General features: G+C 38.4%; 1 protein-coding gene across 13 annotated transcripts in view; it reads right to left on the bottom strand.

Moving 5' to 3' along the window:
* KLF8 (KLF transcription factor 8) overlaps positions 1-23,440 on the bottom strand; it is a 255,999-nt gene that overhangs the window by 31,683 nt on the left and 200,876 nt on the right. For 12 of the 13 annotated variants that reach the window (XM_078363553.1, XM_054251528.2, XM_078363554.1 and 9 more), the window contains one exon: positions 9,552-9,625. The exons of the other annotated variant lie outside the window; for it this stretch is intronic. In XM_078363553.1, coding sequence (XP_078219679.1) covers positions 9,552-9,623 — 72 coding nt within the window. In that variant the 5' untranslated portion in view covers positions 9,624-9,625. The remainder of the gene's footprint in view (positions 1-9,551; positions 9,626-23,440) is intronic. 13 annotated transcript variants of the gene reach the window in all.

Below are 23,440 nucleotides of genomic sequence, written 5' to 3'. Positions count from 1 at the left end.
ACTTTACTGAGGACCAGTAAGTACCAGGTATTGTATCAGGCAATTGTTTAAAATTATTTCATTTAATGAAATAATCTCACAAATTTACAATAATCTCACAAAATTAATTAAAGACTTTCTGAGCATCCACTATAAGCTCAGTGGCAGCACACATAAATTATAGTACAGCCAATAAGTACATACTAACATACTAATTAATGATAGAATAATGTGAATAGTTTATAAATCATACCATAATAAAGGATGTAGCAGGCATGTAAGCAAGGCGTTTTAGAAAAAGAAAAGGCAATGACTCTTCTGTCTAGACAGGGAGGCTTCGAGAAGGAAATGATATTTCAGATGAGTCATAGAAAATTAATGGGAATTCTCTAGGCAGATAAGAGATAAGAAAGATATTCCTGTCTATAGAGACATAACAACAGACAATATAATTAGAGGATAAGGATGCATGCAATACAGCTAGTTGTATTACATGCAAGACTGAACCATGCAACTTTTTAATTCTGGGATTTAAAAAAAAGCTAACAAATGATCACTTTATATGTAATATATGAAATAAAGCCCCAACCTAATTAAAAGCTAAGAATTCCATGAATTCAAAGGTCAAGGGTATTATGAACTGTGTAGGCCACTGCCAAGCAATACTCTGGATCCTGAAGATGACCTTGGAGACAGTGGTACCACTTTAGCCAGAAAACATAACAAGCCTCCATTATCTATTAGCATTATATTTGAAGTACGGCGGTTTTAAATTATGAAAAATGCTAAGGAATACATCCTTTATATAAAATATAACCAGCTTTAGTTTTGTGTATTTGGAAAATGAGGAAAGGTAGAGTTCAATGAAAGGGTGGGTGACAGAAGATAACCGTTTGGAGGAGAGGAGTAACAAGGACAGAATTATTTCTGTGAGATTTAACTAGCTTCTCAATGAAGATTGATTGAAAGAAGAATAAGACTGGATTCAAAGAAATCCAAAAGAAAGCAAGTGGAAAAATCTCGGTGAGATATGTAAAAATATTTGAGTATTGACATTATTTAGGGAATTACTGTTAATTTTAAGGTGTGATCATTATATTATGCTTATGATTTTTTAAAATGTAGGTGAGAGATAATAAGGGTCTGAATTCAGAGAGTAATGAGTGGCAGGGGAGGCAGTGTCTTCTTGCTCTATTTTGTTTAAAAAATCCTCAGAGGGCTGCAGTGAGCTATGATTACACCATTGCACTCAAGTCTGGGTGACAGAGCAAGACCCTATGTGAAAAAAACGCTACAGTAACCCTCAGAGCAGCTGGGAATGAGTAAAGGCACCAAAAACCCATCCCTGCTTTATCTCCAGAATTTAGCCAGACTGCCATCTGCTTTTCCCTTCTTTTATGCTACAACCCTCTTGGTATCTTGATTTGAAAGTTCCCATTCCAACTCAGCCCTTGTTTGTGGTCCAAACATTGCTTCAATCTGCTCCTCCAGGACATGATTTCTGTGATTTGTTTAAATGTTTCACCTATTGCTAATGTAATCTATCCCTTATGGGTGGATTCAACCCATCCAGATAAGCGGGGGAGAGTAGAATCCTGTTGACAGGGAGAGGAAGTTGTCAAGATTGGCTCTGCTGAACATAAAACTCCCCTGTTCTCAGAATCCCCCAACTCATCTTAAGCTCTTATTTTTCCTACATTTCCTACATGCCTCTTCACTTCAGTAGCTCCACTCCCAGATTAAAAAGATAGAAGCCAAGGACTCTTCCAAGGAAAAGTAACAATGTTATCTCTTTCCATAGTCTCTCTTCCATTGCTGTCAATAACAGGGAAAAACAAAGTTACAACAGAAAGCATAAGAAGAGGTTCAGTGTAGGCTGGGGGCAGTGGCTCACATTTGTAATCCTAGCACTTTGGAAGGTCAAGGCAGGAGGATTAAGAGTTCGAGACCAACCTGGCCAACATGGTAAAACCCTGTCTCTACTAAAAATGCAAAAATTGGCTATGCATGTTAACATGCACCTGTAGTCCTAGTTACTCAGGAGGCTGAGGCAGAGAATTGCTTGAGCCTGGGAGCAGAGGTTGCAGTGACCTGAGATTGTGCCACTGCACTCCACCCTGGGAGACAGAGTGAGACTCTGTCTAAAAAAAAAAAAAGAAGATGTACTAGTGTAATATCATTTTCTATAAGAATACAGTTGTGGGTACAGGTGTATAAATAAACCCAACCTGCTAATGAAATTAAGAAAGGACTTAGCTAAATTTTAGAGACTTCTTGGACTCTAAGCTTTAGGCCCATAAACCTGAAAATGTTGAGGCTTTGAATCCTAACCATAAAATAAATTTGGCAACTTTTACAGTCTTCTGCCAAAGAAAGGCCATTTAGGTAAGCTGAGTGCTGCCTACAACGTTACTAGCTCAAGGCCTTGTGTTTAGCTGATACTTGATCTGCAAGTGCGCATATTTTTGAAAACCATTATTTAGGAACATCTAAAATGGAAACTGACTGATGCAAATCTAGAAAATTAAGAATTGACAGTCTATTCTTATTGCCTTAATGAGACACTGTGTTACAGGGTCCTGCACCAACAGGCAATCATGAGCTGTCCTTTTATAGACTAAACCTGTTTTGTGGTTTGCCAATTCTTAACCAACCCTGTCTGCAGCAGGACTTCAATCATTACTTCTCTCCTGCCATAAAAAGGCTTTGAGAGAATTGTTGGAAAGCCAGTTGTTTCAGTTTTAGTATCTAAATAGTAACTTCCTCAAAGCATATTATCACATATTTTTTTCTGTACATATCATTTCCAAGTATGCCTCTTATGCCTAAGTGAATCCATCTTGTAGCAAGTATTTTCTAGGTGTAAATATTGTCTTCTGAATGCAAGCTTTCTCAAGAAAACAGACTGTACTCAAAAGCAGGTCCCAAGGTTGACCTTTCTGTTCCTTCCTTTGTGGCTTAAAGACAAGCATTCGACATCTACACACTATTAGGGTAAAAAAGTTTTGTTTGTGTGCACTGAGGATTCTTTTTTCAACATGATCAAAATAATTGTGATAAAAATATTGCTATACAGCCTAAATTCTTCCATATTTTGAATACAACCCTCTCTGCAGTTAAAAAAAGACACAACACAATATTTGCTTTACCTTATCTTTCTAGATAGCTTATTATGCTTGAAAATTCTGAAGAAGACCTTCAGGTCTTGACTGAGTGAGCTTTTGGTCCTAGAATTTTGGTGATTTTAAGATTTCTCACTAAGATGACTTGGGATGTCTACCTATTTCATGCTTCATTGACTATGATAACTTCAGCTTTGAAAGCTCATCTGAGGATTGTTCTGCCATCAAATTTTTATTTTAAAGTCATCTTTCTTCATCTTTAGCATGGTATGATGGCTTCAGTTTTTAAGTATTCTCTAGTCAATCATTACCACTCTCCAAAGAAAGAGAATAGCTACTTTCCCCATCTGCTATTTTAAGACTTTAGCTTGAATTCCAGGATTTCTGAATCTATGAAGATGGTTGTGCATGAAAGGAAATAAGGAAATTTAGGAGTGGTTTGAAGACAAGCTTTAATTTCTACAGCGCTAGTCCTCAAATACCCAGAATCCTTATCAGGTTTCCTTAAGCCAATCTGAATTGACAAAAAACATAAAAAGAATTATTTATTCATGTATTACTAAAGATGAGAGGCTCTCAGTTCTTAGGAAACATGCCTCTCAATTCTAGAAATAAATTCTGAGAAAAGTTGGTCAATTTCATGAATGTTAAGTATTTGATTAAGATAGGTAGAGAAACCCTGAGAGTCAGTGGAATCAACTGTTACAAAGTTTCCACTTTTCATTTATTTAAACCAGCTCTGATGTGGAGTTTGTAAGGGGTAAGGCAAGATTAGAAAGAAAATGGAAGAACAAAATACTATATAGACAGCACAGTAGGTAGAAGGAGAGAAAGGCATGTTGCTATAGTAACATGATAAAGTCTAGGCTCCTAGCAAACAGAAAGAGGAAACCCACTTTTGTAAACAGGTACCTTTCAGCTTTGCTCTGGGTTAACTCTATTTTCATGCCTAGATACACATACACACATACATTGTACACATTCACTGTTTAGCCCTCTAAAACTCAAGTATTTTTCCAATAAGAGCATTATGTGTTTGAGTATTAGAAAAAGGAAAGGTGGGTGGAGATGGGAATTATTAGAAAGCGAGACTTAATCTAAACACAGGAATTTCAAATCTTCTATCAATACCATGTCAGTAGCATCAGAAAATGGAGAACTACAGGACAAAAGGATTCACCAATTTCTACAAACTAACGAACCCGACAATTTTAAGAGATTGGGACAGTAGCAGTCACAATCAGGCAAAATGAGATCAGAAATGTACATATGTATGTATATATGTACACATACATGCACTCATCAGGTATTTGCTTAATACCTTGCATGGCAATAAATATTAGTACCTAGCACAAAACTATAGAAAATGTGAAAAATACTAAAACAGTTTTTCTTTTCAAAGCATCTAAGATTGTTTTTGGGTGATACATGGATGAAGTTATTTTAATATTTCTACTTTATTGTATAATAGGAAAATATATATAACACATTGTAGCAGGCTGAATGGTGGCCCTCAGAAAGGCCCATCAACACCTCAATTCCCAAAATCTTTTTGGAAAAAGGATCTTTGCAGATATAATCAAGGATCTTGAAGAGATCCTGCTGGATTATCTTGGTGAGCCCTTAATTCCATGACTAGTGTCCTTATAAGAGACATACAGAGAAGTAACACACAGAGACACAGAGAGGAAGGTAATGTTAAGATGCAGGCTGACAGTGGGGTGATAGGGCTACAACCCAAAACACCTGTGTGTACCAGGAGCTGGAAGACGCAAGGAAAAGGTTATTCACTAAAGCCTTCAGAGGGAGTATGACCCTGACAATAACTTGATTTCAGATTTCTGGTCGCCACAACTGTGAGAGAACACATTTCTCTTGTTTTAAGGTACCTAGTTTGTGGTAATTTGTCTCAGCAATTCTAGGAAACTAATACCTCACATCAAACCAAGAATTCTCCAGATAGCTTAGGCCAAAACTAATATAGGTTTGTTTATTTATTCAAATAATTTTTAAAGTATGTAAATAATATTGATGGCAAGAATATGGCAAAAATTGTCAAAATGGTAAGTAAATAACTGAAGTTTGGGAGACAAAAAATATTACTGGGGAAACAAGAGATGTTTATATAAAGTAGTTGACAATAGAGAACAGGTAATGAGTAGAGCCACATTAGTGACTAATACAGATGACTCAGTGTTCCAGAACAAACATGAGTTCACTAGAGATTCGTGACAGTTGGGGTTTTCTGTGAATGTTTCATGGAAGAGATGAAACTGGAATCGGAGCCCTAAGAAAAGTGGAGCCTTTGGTGAGTTATATAAGTTGACTGACGCACAATCCAAGTAAAAAAAAAAAAAAAAAAAAAAAAACAGTGTGGGGCCAGGCGTGGTGGCTCACGCCTTTAATCCCAGCAGTTTGGGAGTCTGAGGCAGGTGGATCACCTGAGATCAGGAGTTCAAGATCAGCCTGACCAACATGGAGAAACCCCATCTCTACTAAAAATATAAAAATTAGCCAGGAGTGGCGGCGCATGCCTGTCATCCCAGCTACCCAGGAGGCTGAGGCAGGAGAATCACATGAACCCTGGAGGCAGAGGCTGTGGTGAGCCGAAATCACGCCATTGTACTCCAGCCTGGGCAACAAAGTGAACCTCTCTGTCTCAAAAAATAACAACAACAACAAAAAACAGTGTGGGGGAAAAAGTGGCACCCAAATGTATAGGCCCTGAGAATGAAGCCCAGCTGTAAAAAAAGAAAAGGGAAAAAAGAAATGTATGCGCCAATTAGAGAGTATCATGGAAATATTGTTCATTTTCTTGGGTGTGACACTGTTGATCTAGTTATATAATACAATGTCATTATCTGTAGGTGATGCATGCAGAATAATTTACTGGTGAAGTTTCCTGATGCAACTTACAGTAGTAATAAAATAGGGAGAGAGAGAGAGAGAGTCTTAAGTCTGTGTGAAAATATGTGCCACATATTAACAATATTAAATGAGGGTAAAGGAGAGATACATATGATAAAATTTAACCCTAACACTGCTCACACATTTTGACCAAGAAATCCCACTTCTAGGATGTAATCAGAAACAACATAAAGGGCAGGTGACAACCAAATTCTCATTCACTGTATGGTATGATGATATAGAAATTTAGAGAAGGGAGAGCAGCATGTGTGCCCTGAGCTACATACCCACACAGTGATCCAAACTAGTGACATAAACAAATCATATGATGAATCAAACCAGGAGGCTTCTCCACACTAGAATGATGCCAGCATTGTGTAGTTATAGAATACAAACTCATGGCCCTTGTCCCCTGAGTCATGGTCAGTGTTCTGTGGCCATTTATCAAAAGCACTCTAGCTTTTCTAAAAACGAGACATCCTGGAAATGCCAAGAAACAAACAAACAAAGTGCTTAGATCCCTTACTATCAGGACTTTTCTACACACTGGACCAATTTCAAAGTGCCTCCAAATTCTGGAAGTTCAGTATACCTAAAGAATTTATAGAAAAACATTTCTAGAATTATACTTAGGTACACTGAGATTTCAAAATAAGGTAGCTATGCATGCTAAATGATATTTCAGAGTATTTTTATTACAAGTACAATAGATTTTGATCTAATCCTACTTATACTCAGCTTCCTCTTGTTATTAACTATGAGTAAGCTCTAGCAATAAGCAGAAGTTTTGCAACAATTAGCAAGTTTTGAGGTGCTAAGAATTCCTAAATCGTAGCAACAGCTATGATTAGGTAAATGGGACATCAAATTGGGCTTAATATCATTAAAACAGTACAAAGAATTCTCATCCATATGCACATGTAACTTAACCAAATTCATTTATACACATGGGCCAAAAAGAACAAAACTGAAGGATTCATATTACTTGACTTCAAGTTATACTACAGAGCTATAGTAACCAAAATGGCATGGTATTGGCATGAAAACAAACACATAGCACAGTGGAACAGAATAGAGAACCCAGAAATAAAACCATACATCTACAAAGAATTCACTTTTGACAAAGTTGCCAAGAACATACATTGGGGAATGGACCATCTCTTCAATAAATGGTACTGGGAAAACTGGATATCCATATGCAGAACAATGAAACCAGACCCCTATCTCTCACCATATACAAAAATTGAATTAAAATGGATTAAAGAGTTAAATCTAAGACCTCAAACTATAAAACTACTACAAAAAATATTCAGAAAAATCTCCAGGACATTGGTCTGCGCAAAAATTTCTTGAGCAATACTCCACAAACGCAGGCAACCAAAGCAAATAGGGACAAGTGGGATTACATCAAGTTAAAAAACTTCAACACAGCAAAGGATACAATCAACAAAGTGAAGGTACAATCCACAGATTGGGAAAAAATATTTGCAAACTACTCATCTGGCAATGGAGTAAACACCAGGATATATAATGAGCTCAAACAATTCAATAGGAAAAAGTCTAATAATCCAATTTAAAAATATGTAAAAGATTTGAATAGATACTGCTCAAAAGAAAACTTACAAATGGCAAACAGGTATATGAAAAGGTGCTCAACATCGCTGATCATCAGAGAAATGCAAATCAGAACTACAATGAGATATCATCTCACCACATCTAAAATGGCTTTTATGTAAGAGACAGGCAATAACAGATGCTGGTGAGGATGGGGGAAAAGAAAACACTTGTGCAGTGTTCATGGGAAAATAAATTAGTACAGCCGCTATGGAGAACAGTTTGGGGGTTCCTCAAAAAAATTGAAAAATGAGCTACTTGTATGATTCAGCAAACCCATTGCTGGATATATACCCAAAAGAAAGGAAATCAGTATATCAAAGAGATATCTGCACTTTCACGTTTGTTGCAGTACTGTTCACTCACAATAGCTAAGATTTGGAAGCAACCTAGGTATTCATCAACAGATGAATCAATAAAGAAAATGTGGTAAAGATACACAATGGAGTACTATTTAGCCATAAAAAGAATGAGGCCCTGTCATTTACAACAACATGGATGGAACTGGAGATCATTATAGTAAGTGAAATAAGCCAGGTATAGAAAGATAAATATCACATGTTCTCATTTATTTGTGGGATCTAAAAATCAAAATAATTGAACTCATGGACATAGAGTGTAGAAGAATGGTTACCAGAGGCTGGGAAGGGAAGTGGAATGATGATGAGGAGGTGGTGGTAAGTCAATGTGTACAAAAAAATAGAAATTGGCTAGGTGCAGTGGCTCACTCCTGTAATCCCAGCACTTTGGGAGGCTGAGGTGGGCGGATCACCTGAGGTCAGGATTTTGAGACCAGCCTGGCCACATGGTGTAACCCCATCTCTACTAAAAATACAAAAAGTAGCCAGGTGTGGTGGTGTGTGCCTGTAGTCCTAGCTACTCAGGAGGCTGAGGCAAGAGAATTGCTTGAATCTGGGAGGCAGGGGTTGCAGCGACCTGAGAACCCACCACTGCACTCTAGCTTGGGCAAGAAAGACTCCATCTCAAAACAAAAAAAGAAAAAACGGTGGAAATAACAAATAAGAGTTTACTATTTGATAGCATCATAGGATGACTAAGACCAATAATAACTTAATTGTACACTTAAAAATATGTACAAGAATGTAATTCTATTGTTTGTAACACAAAGGATAAATGCTACAGGGATGGATACCTCATTCTTCATAATGTGATTATTTCACATTGCATGCCTGTATGAAAACATCTCATGTACCCCATAAATATACACAACTACTATGTACCTACAGAAATTAAAAATGAGGCCGAGCACAGTGGCTTACACGTGTAATCCCAGCACTTTGGGAGGCCAATGTATGAGGATCAAGAGGTCAAGAGTTTGAGACCAGCCTGGCCAATAGGGTGAAACTCCATCTCTACTAAAAAATAAAAAAAAATTAGCCAGGTGTGGTGGTGCGCACCTGTAGTCCCAGCTACTCAGGAGGCTGAGGCAGAAGAATAGCGTTAACCCGGGAGGCGGAGGTTGCAGTGAGCCAAGATCACGCCACTGCACTCCAGCCTTGGTGAAAGAGCAAGATGTCTCAAAATAAAAAACAAATAAAAAGTTTAAAATTCAAAAAATAAAAGTTGAAATTATAACAAAAAACAATGGTTCCTAAATGTAACCTAGATATTTTATCTGACAAATTAGATAAAGAAACAGACAAGTACTGTATAAACAACACTGTATACTCAAGACTAATCTTGTCTTTATAGCCTTGATTCCAGAAGCTATGTTTCTCTCAGGCCAGATCTACTCCCTAGTTGAACATGAAACCAAGGCATTCATATACTTTCTGGAAATCTTTCTTCCTTCACCTCTTCTCAATCCTCAAACACGTAGAAAGAAAAATGAGTTTAAACTTTAATCATTACCAGGTATTCAACACCATTATGGCCCGATATTAATACCCTATTTTCCTTATAACTGACCTGCTTGAATACCTGCATTGAGCCACCTTCTGAATTAAGTTGAACCTCCAAGTTGTTTATGAGTTGATCCATATCTGGAAAAGACAAAAGGAAAAGACAACTTTTAGAGTAAAATCTAACCCACTACAGACATAAGTATGCTATTCACAGTTATGTGTTCTAAGAACTTTATCTTTTAGTACTTACTAGATACCGATAAGTCATTGAAACATTCTGACTTATTTTACTCATCAAGATGGCCCTAACATTTCCCCAATAGTACTAGCCACTCCCCTCCAAACTACATGCAGGTAATCTGTTTCTGTTTCTTCTTCTTCTTCTTTTTTTTTTTTTGAGACGGAGTTTCACTCTTGTTACCCAGGCTGGAGTGCAATGGCGTGATCTCGGCTCACCACAACCTCTGCCTCCTGGGTTCAGGCAATTCTCCTGTCTCAGCCTCCTGAGTAGCCGGGATTACAGGCACGCGCCACCATGCCCAGCTAATTTTTTGTATTTTTCGTAGAGACGGGGTTTTACCATGTTGACCAGGATGGTCTCGATCTCTTGACCTCGTGATCCACCTGCCTCGGCCTGCTCTGCCTTCACAGGAACATCAGCATAGCTACAGTTTTCAGAATCCTACCTTCTTGTTCTAGTTCTTGCTTGAAGGAGTTCCAAGCTCCTTTATGTATATTTACCCCAGTGGACTTATTTATACATCAAGGCCAAATCTCTTGAGAGAAGTATTTTATCTGTCTACCTCTCTTAAATATACAAGTCAAGTGGGGTTAAAAAGTTTTTTTCTTTCCTCTTTAGTTTTTCCTCTTACGAAAAGAGGGAATTGGTAACCTCATTCAGCTGCATTAAACTATCAGTCATTCATACTAGAAACACCTATTAGCTTTCTTCCTCAACCAGATTTTCCAAGAGTCAGATGCGCGGCACTTACAACCTGTAATCTCTGGCAAGGCCTTTTTTTTTTTTTTCCTAAGCTTCAACTTGTCCATCCTCTGCAGAGCCCTAAGGATTCCACGGAATTTGGGGGTGGGTTTGTTACATTGAGGTTAGCTTAAACCTGCCTCCTTACATATTTTAAGTTCAGCCTAAAGGTTTCCCCATACATAATGAACCATAACCTAACTGGCTGTGTAAAGAGAGTGTAACCTACTCTTGCACCAATCACAGGGTTTCAGCCAATTACAGGCGGTCAACTATTCAAACTGTTCGAATAAGGCAAACACTGAGATGTAACCAATCCAGCTGTTTCTGTGCCTCACCTCCATTCTCTGTATCTCACTTTCCTTTTTCTGCCCATAAATACTATCTGACTACATGGCAGCCCAAAAGTTGCTCTGAATCTATTTTTCTTCTGGGGACTGCCCGATTCGTTAATCATTCTTTGCTCAGTTAAATTCTGTTGAATGTAGTTTGTCTAAAGTTTTTCTTTTAACACGTTAATGGAGGAACTGTAGTAAGTAATAAGAATAATAAAAGCCAGAATTCAGAAACCTGACTTCCAATAGAATCTGAGCATCTTGCAGGCAGATACCCAAGGCCCTACAACATTGCCTGATATATGATAAGTGTTTAATCACATTTCTGAAGATTTTTGACAACAGTGACAGAAAAGGAGAATGAGAGAATGTTTTCTGAAATACAGAAATTGGAAAAGAGTAGAAAAGAATGAAAGAAAATTACAGAATTTATGTATGAAAGATGCCTGATGTATAATCAACTACGAAGTGATAGGGGTAGAAAGGGCAGCTGAGCTTTTTCTGATTTCTACCATAGGGAAAGGAGGTGTCATGGTGGAAAAAGAATATGAGGTCAGGTAACTCTCATACAGTCCACAGGGGGGCACCAAAATGCTGGCAGAGCTTTCTTTGTTGCTGCCAGAAAAATCTGTAGGAATGCAGAAGATTCAGTTCTCCCTCTGCATTCACAACACCTTCAACCAGGCTTCATTATTTCTAGCAAATACAACTTAAGAGAGCCATCTCTGGGCACCAGGAACCAGGTTTATAAAGACAGCAAACGTAATAAATGTTGTGTATATTTCTTAAAAAAAAAAAAAAAAAAAGAGCCACCTCCAATCTGTTCTTCGATTTCTATGGATTAAGAGACAGACAGCAGTCTTGAGGAAGCAGAGTGATTCTAGCAAGCTATTTAGCTTCTATAAACCTCAGTTTCTTCACTTGCCAAAAAAGGGGAACACGGGATTGCCCTAACAGAGTTAATGTGAGCATTCCATCTTAATACAGTCATGTGCCACATGATGACGCTTTAGTCAACCATGACCCACAGATACGACAATTCTATACAATTATAATAGAGCTAAAAACTTCCTATCACCTAGTGACATCACAGACCTTGTAGTGTCATACACAGTGCAATGTATTACTCATGTATTTGCAGTGATGCTGGTGTGAACAAATCTACTGCACTGTCAGTCAATGTAATTATATACAGTACATAATACTTAACAATGATAATGAATGACTATGTTACTGGTTTCTGTATTTACTACACTATACATTCTATCATCATTTTAGAGTGCATTCCTTCTGCTTATTAATAAAAAAAAGTTAATTGTAAAACATCTTCAGGCAGGTCCAACAGGAGGTATCCCAGAAGGTATTATTGTCATAGGATATAGCAACTCCATGCATTTTATTACCCATGAAGACCTTCCAGTGGGAAAAGATACAGAGGTAGAAGATAGTGATATTGATGACCCTTGTAGGCCTAGGCTAATGTGTCTTTATGTCTTCGTTTTTAACAAAAAGTTGCAAAAAACAAACAAACAAAAAATTAACAATAGAAAAAAGCTTATAAAATAAGAATACAAAGAAATAAAATATTTTTGTACAGCAGTATACCATTTGTGTTTTAAACTAAAACAGTTATAGTAAGCTAAGGTTAATTTATTAATAAAGAAAAAAATTATTTATAAATTTAGTTTAGCCTAGTAGACACTCTTTAAAAAGCCTACAGTAAGGTATAGTAATGTCCTAGGCTTTAATATTCACTCTCCACTCACTCAGTGACTCACCCAGAGCAACTTCTAATTCTGCAGATTCCATTCATGTTAAGTGGTATCCAAGAAGACCATTTTTAAATCTTTTATACCATATTTTTACTGTACCTTTTCTATGTTTAGATACACAAATACACACCATTACGTTACAATTGCCTACAGTATCCAGTACAGTAACATGCTGGAGAGGTTTGCAGCTTGGGAGCAATAGGCTATACCATATAGCTTAGGTTGTAGTAGATTATGCCATCTAGGTTTATGTTAGTACATTCTATGATATTCACACAATGTAAAAATTGCCTAAGGATGTATTTTGCAGAACGTATCACCGCCATTAAGTGATTAATAACATGTAAATACACTTAAATCCTGGCATGTAGAACACTCTCAACTAGCTATTATTATCATCACCACTATTATTATTGCTGATGATAAGAATCTTGAATTCTGGCCCAAAGAATCTCTCCTGTATATCAAATAGGACTTTTATACCCCATGAGTTCACAAACGTGCTCCACCTCTTATATTTCTAATCTTAATTTCTGCACCGCCATAAACCCAGTCTATCAGTCTAAAAACCTGGGGGCCTCTCTCTCCATCTTTGACTCCTCTCTCCCCATCTTCAGCCAGTTGGTTATCAGCTACAATAATTCTCCTGCAGATGTGTCTCTTAAATCTAGCCCTTCATCATTTCCTATTCACTTCCTTTCCCTTCTGGTAAATACTCCACATTGCTATCAAAGCGTGGAAAATGCAGGCTCTGGGGTGAGTGCCTAGAATCACATTCTGGTTCTGTGACTTCTATGAGGAAAGATAGAGCCATATCCAGAACTGTAAGTGCCCATCTTCAAACGCTTTAATAGCAACAATCAAGGAGCCTGAAAAATACTTCTTACCCCTCATATATCACAAATATTTTAGTCAAATGGTATAATGGGCATAACTGACAATTAAGAATGTCTCAGTCATTTCTGGTTAGTGCTCTCACCCAGAGAACAACCAAATGGAATAGCGATTAGGTAATCCTGGTCAACATTCTAAATGTTGGTAGGAATGACTATAAGGAAAGATACTGGGAATGTATATAATCTTCTCTTTTAAATTTAATTTTTAAAAATATTTACCCAGGTAAAACTGAAAACTGAAGGAAATTAAGGCCCACAAAAGGTCTTAAAGAAGGCTTTTTTTTTTTTTAAGACGAAAGGAGGAATTTATAAGCCTCTTGCTTTTCTCTACAGTTGGAATTTCTGTTCTAAGTATCTAAGAGAGACTAGATAGTTGCACAGAAGCTGTCAGTGAGGAAATGGTAAGGAAATCTATAAAAGGGGGTTATAGTATGTATGGCCTGGGCCATTGAGACGTGACTCACTCAGGTAGGGTGACATTAGACATGCAAATTACCAACTTGAGGTAATAACCATTATTCTGCTTGGATTGGCTCTTCAAGCCTTTGTGTCTACAAGCTGGACTTTCTGGCCCTTCTCCTAAGGGGAGGAGTACTGTAGAAGGAAAGAGAGAAAGAAGAAATAGTGAAGAAGATTGAGTCCCATCGCCAGTGAGTCAATGTCTCATATATGCAGGACATCACAAACCACATTCCAGCAACTGTGACTACAGAAGTTTGATAAAATTATGTACCTTTTGTCATGTCCCCGAGTTTATATTATACCCAACTGGTATTTCCTATAATGATCAGCTTGTTTTACAAAAGTGAACAGTGCCTCCAAGGAACTAGAGGAGGTGGCTGGCTAAGGAGAAAATATCCCACCCTTTGGCTAACTCTGGAAGGGGAAAAATGCCTAGAGATAAAGTGAGAAGGGATACAAGAAGAGATAAAGTAAGGAGGGATGCAAAGCATAGTCATGAGAGCCTACAACTAAAAAGAAAGCAGAGCATTGGAAACCCTGACCCAGGCTTAAGAAGGGACCTTGTGCCTTAACAGGATACAGCATTTGGACAATTCAAATAATAATCTCTTATGTACACTGACATAGCTTTACAGTAAGGAAACAGACAGCTTTCATATAATTTCCATTTCAGAAATAATAAATTTGGTGGCCCAAGATCACATAGTTTAGAAGTGCTAGAATCAGAACTGAAACTTTGAGCCTCTGATTCAAATTATGGGGTTCCCCTACCATTTTCTACTACCTCAAATCTGGTGAGCATCTTCTTTCTGAAAAACTGTCTGCTAAAATACAAAAACATTTAAGGACAATACAACTAACCACTTAGGAAGATCTTAAGCAGATATCATTCATCTTTGGCCTCTAACCTACAACAAGTACTAGAACTATTAAAAAACAAAAATGAATGTTTTAGGGTTTTGAGAAAGACTAGACTACATATTCATTTTCAGATAATTTTACTCCATATCTTCCAGAGGAATAAAGGGTAGTGTTGGGATGGGCCTTTGCAAAAGCCTTCAGGATTAAGGTCACTCTGTACCATGCAGCATGACATTAATAATGGAATGGTGATGTAAAGAACTGTAGGCTGGACGCGGTGGCTCAAGCCTGTAATCCCAGCACTTTGCAAGGCCGAGGCGGGTGGATCACAAGGTCAAGAGATCGAGACCATCCTGGTCAACATGGTGAAACCCTGTCTCTACTAAAAATGTAAAAACTTAGCTGGGCATAGTGGCACTTGCCTGTAATCCCAGCTACTCAGGAGGCTGAGGCAGGAGAATTGCTTTAACCCAGGAGGCAGAGGTTGCAGTGAGCTGAGATCGCGCATTGCACTCCAGCCTGGGTAACAAGAGTGAAACTCCATCTCAAAAAAAAAATAGTAATAATTAAAAAAAAAGGAACTATAACAGCTGACATTCATTGAGTGTTTACTGTGTGTCAGGTACTGTTCTATTATTTATATCTCTATCTATCTATAGATATGCTCATTTAATCCTTAAAACCCTAGTAGTAGGCACTATTATTTCCTCATTTTTAAAAGGAGTAAACTGGGCCTGGCATAGTGGCTCATGCCTGTAGCTCTAGCACTTTGGTAGGCTAAGGCAGGAAGATCACTTGAGCTCAGGAGTTTGAGACCAGCCTGGGCAACATAGTGAAACTCCATCTCTACAAACATTTTAAAAATTAGACAGGCATGGTGGTGTGTGAGGCTGAGGCAAGAGAATCACATGAGCCCAGACGGTAGAGGCTGCAGTGAGCTATGACTGTTCCACTGCACTCTAGCCTGGGTGACAGAGAGACGTTGTCTCAAAAACAGATAATAAAACTTAAATTGAATGAAATTTTAAAAAGAGGAAACTGAGGCACAGATAGATGAAGTTGCTTACCACCAAATCAGCAAGTTAGTAAACAGCAGAGAGAAGATTTGAACCTCAGTAGTCTGGAGATTTAATGCAGCTATAATGAAATTACCTGGATACCAGTGGGATCTCCCAACTTCTGCTTTAAGCAGATTCCATGGCAGGGAGTAAATGGTTGCTATAAACCAATGACTTAATAAAGGGAGACTGCAAGAGCCTGCAATTTCTCTCATTTCCCCCAGACAGGCTCACACTTATCACCATTGAAAAGCTCAACCTCAGCTCCCAGTTGCAGCACCTCAGCAGGCAGCTCTGTATGACTTTCCTATTCGAGAGCTTTGGGCCAGGCGTGGTGGCTCATGCCTGTAATCCTAGCATTTGAGAGGCTGAGGCAAACAGATCACCTGAGGTCAGGAGTTCCAGACCAGTCTGGCCAACATGGCGAAACCCCGTCTCTACTAAAAATACAAAAATTAGCTGGGTGTGATGGCACATGCCTGTATTCCCAGCTACACAGGAGGTTGAGGCAGGAGAATTGCTTGAATCCAAAAGGTGGGGAGGTTGCAGTGAGCTGAGATCGCACCACTGCACTCCAGCATGGGCAACAGAATGAGACTCTCTCTCAAAAACAAAATAAAAATAAAAAATCACAAGAGTTTCAACATACACAAAAGCTTGAGGATGACTTGAGGTACCCAGTCCAAATTACAGGAACCACTACTACAGCAAGTACTCAGAAGTAGCTGTAAAAACAGAACACCCCGACAAGATGGTGCCGAAAGTGAAGAAGGAAACTCCTGCCCCTCTTAAAACCAAAGCCAAAGTGAAGGCTTTGAAGGCCAAGAAGGTAGTGTTGAAAGGTGTTCACAACCACAAAAAAAAAAAAAAAAAAAAAAAAAAAGATCCGAACATCACTCATTGCAACTCCGAAGGTCGCCCAAATATCTTTAGAAGAGTGCCCCCAGGGAGAAACGAGCCTGACCAGTATGCTATCATCAAGTTTCCGCTGCACGGAGTCTGCCACGAAGAAGATATAAGACAACAATACAATTGCGTTCATTGTGGATGTTAAAAAGGTCAACACCTGATTCGGCCTGATGGAGAGAAGGCATATGTTCAACTGGCTCCTGATTACGATGCTTTGGATGTTGCCAGCAAAATTAGGATCATCTAAACTGAGTCCATCTGACTAATTCTAAATATATGTATATCTTTTCCCCATTAAAAAAAAAAAAACAGAAAACACTTGTAGTTTGCCTTCTTGGCTTACCTGGAATGAGATATGAGATAAAAGGAAGTGGGGGCAAACTAGGATGCTAAAAAGAACAGAATTTCAGAGCAGAAAACATATTGCCACAAAAATAAATGAAGGCTGATGGCACATAACACATATGAATGACAGTGGCAGAAAGACTGAAATTGAGTATTACATAATTACTGCAACAGCCAGCTAAGCTGGAAGTAATAAACTAATGTAAGGTATTGAAAATATAAGGTGATAAGAAATACTGGAAAAGAGATGTATAACTTTGGGCAAGTTATCTGACCTTTCTGTGTCTGTTTTCTCCTCTGCAAAATGAGAATACATCAGTGTAGCCCTCCCGCTCATGGTTGTTATGAAGACCAATCATGACAATTTGACATGTAAAAATTTCTTATAAGATATAAATATAAAATAGCCATGGGCCATGGGCCGGGCGTGGTGGCTCACGCCTATAATCCCAGCACTTTGGGAGGCCGAGGCGGGTGGATCATGAGGTCAAGAGATCGAGACCATCCTGGTCAACATGGTGAAACCCCGTCTCTACTAAAAATACAAAAAATTAGCTGGGCATGGTGGTGCATGCCTGTAGTCCCAGCTACTCAGGAGGCTGAGGCAGGAGAACTGCTTGAACCCAGGAGGCGGAGGCTGTGGTGAGCCGAGATCGAGCCATTGCACTCCAGTCTGGGTAACAACAGCGAAACTCCGTCTCAAAAATAAATTAATTAATTAATTAATTAATTAATTAATTTTAAAAATTAAAAACAATAAAAAAATACAATAGCCATATAAAAGTTTTAGGATTACTTGTGTCAGAAAATTTTTTAAAGTACATAAAAATAAATACAGTCACATACTTAAGATGTAAACCATTTCTATCAACAAACTTATGTGTGCTTTTTGGTATCTTTATCTCCATTCTCCCATGAGTCCATGTTCTACAGTATCACCTGCATGGCCTCCAATGCTTTCAGCTACTTGTGCTTCTCTCACATGCTGATGTTAAGCTACATTATCTTTTCCACAAAAAGAAAATAAATATGCATGAATGAAGAATCACCTTGGATGCTCTAGCATCTGTTTCAAACAAACAAAAAAGAAGAATCACCTTGGAATGTGCTAGAGATTAAGATTCCTCATTTTGGAAAAAGATGAAAGCTAAGAGGAATTATGACAAAAGTCTAAAATTGAAAATACAAGTGGAGTTGAAGCTCAATAAACCCCAGGCCTACATTTTAGTTCTAGTTTAACTGCTACATTATTGCATGACCTTGGGCAAGACTCGTCACTTAATGTAGAAAGAAAGTGGAAAGAACTCCTTCTCACTCACCTCACAAGATACTTGTAAGAATCAATTGACAAAACAGATTTAAAGGTATTATACAAAATATATGTAATCTGAGGTATTACATAACCTTAGATGCCTAGAATGAGTTCCCTTGCCTTGAATCTCAATTGAACAAATATGTTTATGTTTAAACAATAATCTTACATGAAATAAACTGATAAAACTCTTACTATTTAAAAAGGCCATGTGAAACAATGGGAAAATCATTTAACTAGGATCTGGGAGACTTGTATTCTAGATCAGGCTTCACCGTTATCTAGCAGTGTCATTTTGAGTAATCTACTTAGTCCTTTTCAGATCCCTTCCAGTTTATAACATTCTATGATACATGATTTTATTACAAGGACACAGAAGGAAAATCGATAATAATTGTCTCAGGTTTCTGCTTAACCTGTGAGATTGATATCAAGAAGGATTAAGTTCTGTATAAATCATTAGGTAAACTTGAGTCTAATTCCAATGGCATTTAAAAAATTACTATAGATAGCCAGGCGCAGTGGCTCATGCCTGTAATCCCAGCACTTTGGGAGGCCGAGGCAGGTGGATCACCTGAGGTCAGGAGTTCAAGACCAGCCTGACCAACATGATGAAATTCTGTCTCTAGTAAAAAATACAAAACTTAGCCAGACGTGGTGGCACATGCCTGTAGTCCCACCCACTCAGTAGGCTGAGGCACAAGAGTCACTTGATCCCGGGAGGTGGAGGTTGCAGTGAACCCAGAGCACGCCATTGCACTGTATTCTGGGCAAAATAACGAGGCTCCATCTCAAAAAAAAAAAAATTGTCTGGGCACAGTGGCTCACACCTGTAATCCCAGCACTTTGGGAGGCTGAGGTGGGTGGATCAACTTAGGTCAGGAGTTTGACTAGCCTGGCCAACATGGCGAAACCCCATCTCCAGTAAAAATACAAAAATTAGACAGGCGTGGTAGTGTATGCCTGTAATCCCATCTACCCAGGAGACTGAGGCAGAAGAATTGCTGGAACCTAGGAGGCAGAGGCTGCAGTGAGCCAAGATCATGCCACTGCACTCCAGCCTCCTCGGCATCAGAGCAAAAATATGCCTAAAAAAATTATTACGGATAATTTTAAATGCATGCAAAAGTAGACAAAAACCCCATGTGCCTACTCTCAGATTTAATGATTTTCAGCTAATGGTAAATCTTCTTTCATCTGTACCTCAAACCACTCCCCCTACCTCAATGGATATTTTTATGCAAATCCCAGATATCATATCATTTCATGGCATTTCTTTTTTAATTTTATTTTTATTTTAAGTTCTGAGGTATATGTTCAGGATGCGTGGGTCTGTTACACAGGTAAACGTGTGCCACACTTTAGGGCATTTCTAATGGGATATATTTAATTTACACAATCACCCTGTGAGGTGGGTATTACTGTTGATCCCACTATACACATGAAGAAACAGAGTCAGTGAGGTTAAGTAATCCCAAGGTCACATAAACTGGTAAATTATTGAGCTGGGATTTGAATCCAGGTATGATGTTTGATATGAAGCTCTTTTTTTTTTCCTTAAAGTACTTGCTACTATCCTGCACTTTGAAATAGTTTGTTGAAGTTGAAAATAATAATAATGATGAAGGTGTTTTCATATCTTTGCAGCAAACTCTAATATTGAACATTTGCAGAAAGTATTAAAGGATTCCCACTAATTATGTTAATTATAAAACAAAACCTCTAGGAATGACAACTCCAGCATGACACTAAGGGACAGAGAGCCACAGCAGCAAAAACTCATTGCTCTGCAACATTATGTAACATCTTAAGTGAGCCTCTTCATTACTTCATACCATTATTTCATACAGCAATCTCCTCCAATAAATTAAACACAGTGGTAGTGTGGCAACTACAAACAATTTGTAACAATACAATTGGTCCCCATACACGTTTTGCGCAACAGTTGCTTAAGGGAAGAGACCCTGGCTCTTGAATAGCCTTTCTACTCACTGCCTGAGCTACATGACTCAGGAGCACCAAGACAAGGCATCCTAGAAAACTCCTGAACCATTTCAGTTTGTAAAACTCCAGAAAGTGAGATTAATGCAGTGGCCAATTCGACGCTACACATCTATTCTAGGATCTAGCTACAAAAATAAGGAATAGGTATGTATATTTATCAGAACTAGCTTAACAAACAAGAAATAAATAGATTCACATCACATCCCCTCCCATTCTAACTGAAGATGACACAACTGCATCATTTTAAGTATAGGAAGAAGAAAAAGAGCTAGAATAATTAGCTCCAACTAATGGAAGTGAATTATGTGCTCAGCATCAGGTAGACCTTTCTGAAGATACTGTACTTTATTTGTGATGTATAAAATTTTAAGAAAAATGATACATAGAAGAGAAATGCAGAAAAAAATGAAAGAAACTCTAGAGAAATAGGGAAACCAATTTTTAAAAAAGAAAACAAAACGGAGCTGTATCAAGAAACATCAATGGTACATCTGGCAAAAAGGGGGACAGTAAACAAAAGCTGGCCTAATAATTGTCTTCAAAGGCACATGTTAGGTATGTGGAGAAAGCAGAACTGCCATGTCATTTACAGGACATCATGGTCAACTTAAAGAGGAACTTTCTGATGGTAATCAGGTCTTTATCAAGAACCTACTAAATAGCCAACAGAGGTAGTTGATATTGTTTGGGAAGGTGGGAGGAGGTAATACCAGATGGAAGAAAACAAAGTTCATGGTCTCTGGCCTCTATCCTCAGTAAATTTGCAGTCTAGATCAGACAGAGAAAACTGGCAGCCCACTGAAGATGTTGGCCTGGTTCTCACAGTGATGTTAAAGATTAAAACAGAATCATCTGACAACCTTTCAAAAGCAGATTTCATATTTTTTAAAGAAAAAAGCCCAGTTCCTCTTGCTCTTCTGAAAAAAGCTGAGAGATCTTATAATACAGAGTCTACATTGACACAAGGGAAAAATTAGCTGGAGGTGATCAATGGCTGCCCCCTTTAGACAGCGTATACTTTTCTCATTTTATTGGGCCCTGACGATTTGAGTTTGAGATACCAGGTCCATGTGATGAGAAACAATTATGCATAAAATAGTACCAATCAAATATCACAAGACAACAGATGCTACATGGCTGAATTATGATTTGAGGTATGAGCGATAATTAGGAGAGGAGATTACTGATAATGGAATAGTCAGAAAAAATTTCAAATAAATGCTTTTGGTGGGCCTTGAAGAACTAGGACAATGAAGAAGAAACAAGAAGGAAATCCAGATGAGAGGAAAGGTAAACTGCATATTCCATGAAGGCAAGGATCCCACCTAAACTGATACTTTACCTAACCTAAAGTGAGTTTACCACTATCACCTCAGCTTCTAGCGTGAGCTTCGAACTTTGTAGACACCCAGTAAATGACTGTGGAGTGAAGGAGAGTAGCATAATTTTAAAAAGTGATTTTTAAGGAATATATCCTTGCAGTGGTCCTCAGAGTAGAGACAGCAGAAAGAATCAAGGTAGAACCGGAACTATTGGAATGTTCTATGAGTACTGGAGTAAGAGCTTACAGAGGTGCCATAATCCCAATACCTATACTAGGGGTCAGACAGGTTAAGGGCACCTAGGCCAGATGAGTAACATGGTGAAACAAAAATATAAGTCCTGTTTTAAAGGGGAGGGAGGGAGAGGTTCATCAACTCTAGGCAATTATTGCCAGGGGAGAATTCTGGCTCAGTATCTGACTATTCAAAAGAAACTGGAATTCTAGAATTTTTTTTTTTTTGAGACGTTGTTTCACTCGTTGCCCAGGCTGGAGTGCAATGGTGCAATCTCGGCTTGTGGCAACTTCCACCTCCTGGGTCCAAGCAATTCTCCTGCCTCAGGCTCCTAAGTAGCTAGGATTACAGGCATGCACCACCACGCTTGGCTAATTTTTTATTTTTATTAGAGACAGGGTTTCACCATGTTGGTCAGGCTGGTTTCGAACTGCTGACCTCAGGTGATCCTTCCACCTTGGCCTCACAAAGTGCTGAGATTACAGGTGTTGAGCCATAGCGGCCTGCCTAAAATCCTAGAATTTTAAGGACAATCTGATTTTGAAATATTGGCAATCAACCAACTTTTAAAAGTGTGGGACTAGGTGACTTGAGACATTTCTGTGAACTGAATTGTGCTACCCCCCCAAAAAATTCATAAGTAGAAGACCTAAACTTGTGACTATATTTGAAGATAGGGCCTTTAGGAAACAAATTAAGGTTAAATGATCTCATAAAGGTGAGGTTCTGATCTGACAGGATTAGTATCTTTCTAAGACACACCAGAGAGAATTCACTCTTTCCCCTCCCATTTGTACCAAGGTCACAGGAGGACACAGTGAAAAGGTGGCCTTCTACAGGTCATAAAGAGAGCCCTCACGAGATCTGACCATGTTACCACCCTGATCATGGACTTCCAGCCTCCAGAATTGTGAGAAAATAAATTTCTGTTGTTTAAGTCACTCAGTCAATGGTATTTTGTTATGGCAGCCTGAGCTCTCTAATGTACTGCTTAGGAAGTTTTTATTGTCATTACAAATAACAAATTTTGTCACTGCAAAAGTTTGGAAATAACTTAAAGATCAATCAACAGAAAACTATTTAAAAAATTGTGGCTCACATGTATAGTAAAAATCTATGCAGTACCACAAAAGAATGAGGCATTAAAAAAATGTATATACGGCCAGGTGCTGTGCTTCATGCCTGTAATCCCAGCACTTTGGGAGGCCAAGGTGGGTGAATCACCTGAGGTTGGGAGTTTGCGATCACCCTGGAAAACCTGGTTAAATCCTGTCTTTACTAAAAATACAAAAATTAGCTTGGCATGGTGGCAGGCGCCTGTAATCCCAGGTACTCAGGAGGCTGAGGCAGGAGAATCGCTTGAATCCGGGAGGCAGAGGTTTCAGTGAGCCAAGATCATGCCATTGCACTCAGGCCTGGGTGACAGAGTGAGACTCCATCTCAAAAAAAAAAAAGAAAAAA

Source organism: Callithrix jacchus, chromosome X, assembly GCF_049354715.1.
Source record: "Callithrix jacchus isolate 240 chromosome X, calJac240_pri, whole genome shotgun sequence".
NCBI lineage: Eukaryota > Metazoa > Chordata > Mammalia > Primates > Cebidae > Callithrix > Callithrix jacchus.
This window is presented reverse-complemented; position numbering and strand designations above follow the sequence as displayed.